Raw genomic sequence first — 5,530 nt, forward strand, 5'->3', positions numbered from 1 at the left:
CAATAAATAAACATTAAGTGGAAATAACGTAAATAAAGTAATTCAAATTACGATGAAGTTATATTTGGGATTTATTACTACAATGACCATTTGCTGTCAAATGGCAATGGCAGGACGTTTTAATATTACTTGTTATTATGATACCGCTAGTATTAAAAGAGGAGGTAAGATGATAAACTAAAAGTTGACAGAATTGGAACTCAATTACTACTGAACTAGAACCGAACTACCGAACTAGAACTGAACTAGAACTGAACTAGAACTGAACTAGAACTGAACTAGAACTGAACTAGAACTGAACTAGAACTGAACTAGAACTGAACTAGAACTGAACTAGAACTGAACTAGAACTGAACTAGAACTGAACTAGAACTGAACTAGAACTGAACTAGAACTGAACTAGAACTGAACTAGAACTGAACTAGAACTGAACTAGAACTGAACTAGAACTGAACTAGAACTACTAGAACTGAACTAGAACTGAACTAGAACTGAACTAGAACTGAACTAGAACTGAACTAGAACTAAACTAGAACTGAACTAGAACTGAACTAGAACTGAAACTAGAACTGAACTAGAACTGAACTAGAACTGAACTAGAACTGAACTAGAACTGAACTAGAACTGAACTAGAACTGAACTAGAACTGAACTAGAACTGAACTAGAACTGAACTAGAACTGAACTAGAACTGAACTAGAACTGAACTAGAACTGAACTAGAACTGAACTAGAACTGAACTAGAACTGAACTAGAACTGAACTAGAACTGAACTAGAACTGAACTAGAACTGAACTAGAACTGAACTAGAACTGAACTAGAACTGAACTAGAACTGAACTAGAACTGAACTAGAACTGAACTAGAACTGAACTAGAACTGAACTAGAACTGAACTAGAACTGAACTAGAACTGAACTAGAACTGAACAGAACTGAACAAGAACTGAACTAGAACTGAACTAGAACTAGAACTGAACTAGAACTGAACTAGAACTGAACTAAACTGAACTAGAACTGAACTAGAACTGAACTAGAACTGAACTAGAACTGAACTAGAACTGAACTAGAACTGAACTAGAACTGAACTAGAACTGAACTAGAACTGAACTAGAACTGAACTAGAACTGAACTAGAACTGAACTAGAAACTGAACTAGAACTAAACTAACTGAACTAGAACTAAACTAGAACTGAACTAGAACTGAACTAGAACTGAACTAAAACTGAACTAGAACTGAACTAGAACTGAACTAGAACTGAACTAGAACTGAACTAGAACTGAACTAGAACTGAACTAGAACTGAACTAGAACTGAACTAAACTGAACTAGAACTGAACTAGAACTGAACTAGAACTGAACTAGAACTGAACTAGAACGAACTAGAACTGAACTAGAACTGAACTAGAACTGAACTAGAACTGAACTAGAACTGAACTAGAACTGAACTAGAACTGAACTGAACTTACTAGAACTGAACTAGAACTTAACTAGAACTTAACTAGAAGAACTGAACTGAACTAGAACTGAACTAGAACTGAACTAGAACTGAACCAGAACTGAACTAGAACTGAACTAGAACTGAACTAACTGAACTAGAACTGAACTAGAACTGAACTAGAACTGAACTAGAACTGAACTGAACTGAACTAGAACTGAACTAGAACTGAACTAGAACTGAACTAGAACTGAACTAGAACTGAACTAGAACTGAACTAGAACTGAACTAGAACTGAACTAGAACTGAACTAGAACTGAACTAGAACTGAACTAGAACTGAACTAGAACTGAACTAGAACTGAACTAGAACTGAACTAGAACTGAACTAGAACTGAACTAGAACTGAACTAGAACTGAACTAGAACTGAACTAGAACTGAACTAGAACTGAACTAGAACTGAACTAGAACTGAACTAGAACTGAACTAGAACTGAACTAGAACTGAACTAGAACTGAACTAGAACTGAACTAGAACTGAACTAGAACTGAACTAGAACTGAACTAGAACTGAACTAGAACTGATCTAGAACTGAACTAGAACTGAACTAGAACTGAACTAGAACTGAACTAGAACTAGAACTGAACTAGAACTGAACTAGAACTGAACTAGAGCTGAACTAGAACTGAACTAGAACTGAACTAGAACTGAACTAGAACTGAACTAGAACTGAACTAGAACTGAACTAGAACTGAACTAGAACTGAACTAGAACTGAACTAGAACTGAACTAGAACTGAACTAGAACTGAACTAGAACTGAACTAGAACTGAACTAGAACTGAACTAGAACTGAACTAGAACTGAACTAGAACTGAACTAGAACTGAACTAACTGAACTAGAACTGAACTAGAACGAACAAATGAATGAATTTCCAACACTTTACAAACGTTTTTAGTAAATCTATTTTTAATAACACATTCAAATTTCCAATTCTAGGATTTGCCAACTATACCGAAACTGATTTAAAATCATCTTTCGAATATTGCACCCACGTAGTTTATGGTTATGTTGGCTTGAAACCCGATTCATTTGCCATCGAAACCCTGCTGCCGGAGCAAAATTTAATATTTTCTCAAGTCAAAAAATTGAAACAAAAAAATCGTAATATTACATTTTTAGTAAGTTTAGGTGGTGGTAAGGATTTGAGTAATCGTGAAAAATATATGAAACTTCTGGAGGCGTCCCTTCAAAAACAAAGCAAATTCATAGAATCAGTAAAAAGTTTTGTGCGTCAATATAATTTTGATGGTTTAGATTTGGCCTATCAATTTCCAAACCATAAGAAACATAAATCAACAGTTAATAAAATGTTTGATCAAGCCAAAAAAGTATTATCGAAACATAAAATGGCTAAACCACTTAAAAAACATATTGTTAATGTAAATGTGCATAAGAAGAGGTTCACGGAATTGGCAAATAAACTTAAGAACACCTTAAAACGAGATAATCTTATGTTGACCTTGACTGTTTTGCCACATGTCAATGCCAGTAGTAAGTTATACGGAATATTAAAGATCCAGGGTTTGTGTTTAATTTAATTATATCTCTATTTTTTAGAATACCTAAATATACGCTCTGTTATGGAAGATTTTGATATGGTCAATTTGGGCACCTTTGATTACTCTACGCCCGAATATACTCCCAATGATGCCGACTACTTGGCTCCCCTAAACTCGCTTTATAACAAACAAATCTCACGCCATCGTAACTCCAATGTCGAACAAGATGTACGCCTATGGCTTTCTCAACATATACAATCTAGAAAACTTAATATTGGCATTGCTACCTATGGCCGTGCATGGAAATTGCCAAAGCCCTTGAAATCTAATGTTATGCCCATTAAATCAGCACTTGATGGCCCTGCTTCGGGTGGTGAATTAACACGTACGCCTGGCTTATTAAGTTGGCCGGAAATTTGTTTAAAAGTTCCCAAAATGTCGAAAACTATGAATAAGAATTATGGCAATTTTGCCTTCCGTACTCCTAATGTTAAAGGTCAAGAGGGTTTCTTAATAACATATGAAGATCGCGATAGTCTTGGAGCAAAAGCTGAATTTGTCAAGAGAAATTCTTTGGGTGGTATAGCTGTATTCGACTTGTCATTAGATGATTTCCGCGGTAAATGTAAGGAAGGTCAATATCCAGCTCTGAAAGCAATTAAATATAAATTGATTTAATTGTGTCAAGAGTTTTTAAGCTATGTACTAAAAAAGATCCAGTAGATTTAAAAATATTGTAGTTTAAGAATTTTCAATAAATAATATTTTAAAATATCATATTATTAAAAGTTTCGAATTTCAAATCGGACAGAAATAGATGATATTTACTATGTTCTTTTTTGTTTCGACCAAAATTCTTCCCTTTCATTTAAGATTAATTATATTAACTGCACTTACTTCAGTTTGACCATGCTAGAGTATTAGAAAAGTCCTTTTCTGAGTTACTTAAAGAAAGACTAACCTTAAACAGAATTACATATGTTTGTATTAGATAAAACTACATTATTACTTGTATAATCGTTCGATTTGGTTTCTGATCACGTATTAAGTTCAAGTGTTAAATGCACCACATTCTCCTTAAATGAATTTACATTTCTAGTACATTGGAGGGGGGCTAATGGTACCAAAATCTTGCGGAGTTTATGTACCCCCTAGGGAGACGAATTTAATATTAGTTCTTTATGCGCTTGCCCTAATTACCCAGACTTGGTATTACCCAGCCAGCAAGCGGAACTAGTCTATAGTATATACTATAGTTTAGTCTATAGTCTAGTCTATAGTCTAGTCTATAGTCTAGTCTATAGTCTAGTCTATGGTCTAGTCTATAGTCTAGTCTATAGTCTAGTCTATAGTCTAGTCTATAGTCTAGCCTATGGTCTAGCTATAGTCTAGTCTATAGTCTAGTCTATAGTCTAGTCTATAGTCTAGTCTATAGTCTAGTCTATAGTCTAGTCTATAGTCTAGTCTATAGTCTAGTCTATAGTCTAGTCTATAGTCTAGTCTATAGTCTAGTCTATAGTCTAGCTATTAGTCTAGTCTATAGTCTAGTCTATAGTCTAGTCTATAGTCTAGTAGTCTATAGTCTAGTCTATAGTCTAGTCTATAGTTCTAGTCTATAGTCTAGTCTATAGTCTAGTCTATAGTCTAGTCTATAGTCTAGTCTAATAGTCTAGTCTATAGTCTAGTCTATAGTCTAGTCTATAGTCTAGTCTATAGTCTAGTCTAGTCTATAGTCTAGTCTATAGTCTAGTCTAGTCTATCTATGTCTAGTCTATTAGTCTAGTCTATAGTCTAGTCTATAGTCTAGTCTATAGTCTAGTCTATAGTCTAGTCTATAGTTGTCTAGTCTATAGTCTAGTCTATAGTCTAGTCTATAGTCTAGTCTATAGTCTAGTCTATAGTCTAGTCTATAGTCTAGTCTATAGTCTAGTCTATAGTCTAGTCTAGTATCTATAGTCTAGTCTATAGTCTAGTCTATAGTCTAGTCTATAGTCTAGTCTATAGTCTAGTCTATAGTCTAGTCTATAGTCTAGTCTATAGTCTATCTATGTAGTCTATAGTCTAGTCTATAGTCTAGTCTATAGTCTAGTCTATAGTCTAGTCTATAGTCTAGTCTATAGTCTAGTCTATAGTCTAGTCTATAGTCTAGTCTATAGTCTAGTCTATAGTCTAGTCTATAGTCTAGTCTATAGTCTCTATAGTCTAGTCTATAGTCTAGTCTATAGTCTAGTCTATAGTCTAGTCTATAGTCTAGTCTATAGTCTAGTCTATAGTCTAGTCTATAGTCTAGTCTATAGTCTAGTCTATAGTCTAGTCTATAGTCTAGTCTATAGTCTAGTCTATAGTCTAGTTATAGTCTAGTCTATAGTCTAGTCTATAGTCTAGTCTATAGTCTAGTCTATAGTCTAGTCTATAGTCTAGTCTATAGTCTTAGTCTATAGTCTGAGTCTATAGGTCTAGTCTATAGTGCTAGGTCTATCGTCTAGTCTAGTCTATAGTCTAGTCTATAGGCTAGTCTATGTCTAGCCTATAGTC

At 34.3% G+C, this 5,530-nt stretch overlaps 1 protein-coding gene across 1 annotated transcript; it reads left to right on the plus strand.

The window, feature by feature from the left end:
* LOC119607974 (chitinase-like protein Idgf3) lies at positions 1 to 3,729 on the plus strand. The gene is made up of 3 exons (XM_037962154.1): positions 1 to 164; positions 2,433 to 2,987; positions 3,054 to 3,729. Exons 1-3 carry the CDS (start codon positions 53 to 55, stop codon positions 3,671 to 3,673), a joined length of 1,287 nt encoding a protein of 428 aa, XP_037818082.1. The 5' UTR covers positions 1 to 52; the 3' UTR covers positions 3,674 to 3,729.
* Positions 3,730 to 5,530: the final 1,801 nt, after the last annotated feature.

Source organism: Lucilia sericata, unplaced genomic scaffold (assembly GCF_015586225.1).
Source record: "Lucilia sericata isolate MDLA Ls3-8-SP2 unplaced genomic scaffold, ASM1558622v1 Contig000770F_arrow, whole genome shotgun sequence".
NCBI lineage: Eukaryota > Metazoa > Arthropoda > Insecta > Diptera > Calliphoridae > Lucilia > Lucilia sericata.

Excerpts from the sequence above, each read along its gene's own strand:
- LOC119607974 (XM_037962154.1), top strand. The coding sequence starts at position 53 with ATGAAGTTATATTTGGGATTTATTACTACAATGACCATTTGCTGTCAA. Across the intron at positions 165-2,432 it reads CGCTAGTATTAAAAGAGGAG|GATTTGCCAACTATACCGAA; the intron begins GTAAGATGATAA and ends TTCCAATTCTAG. Across the intron at positions 2,988-3,053 it reads GCCACATGTCAATGCCAGTA|AATACCTAAATATACGCTCT; the intron begins GTAAGTTATACG and ends TCTATTTTTTAG.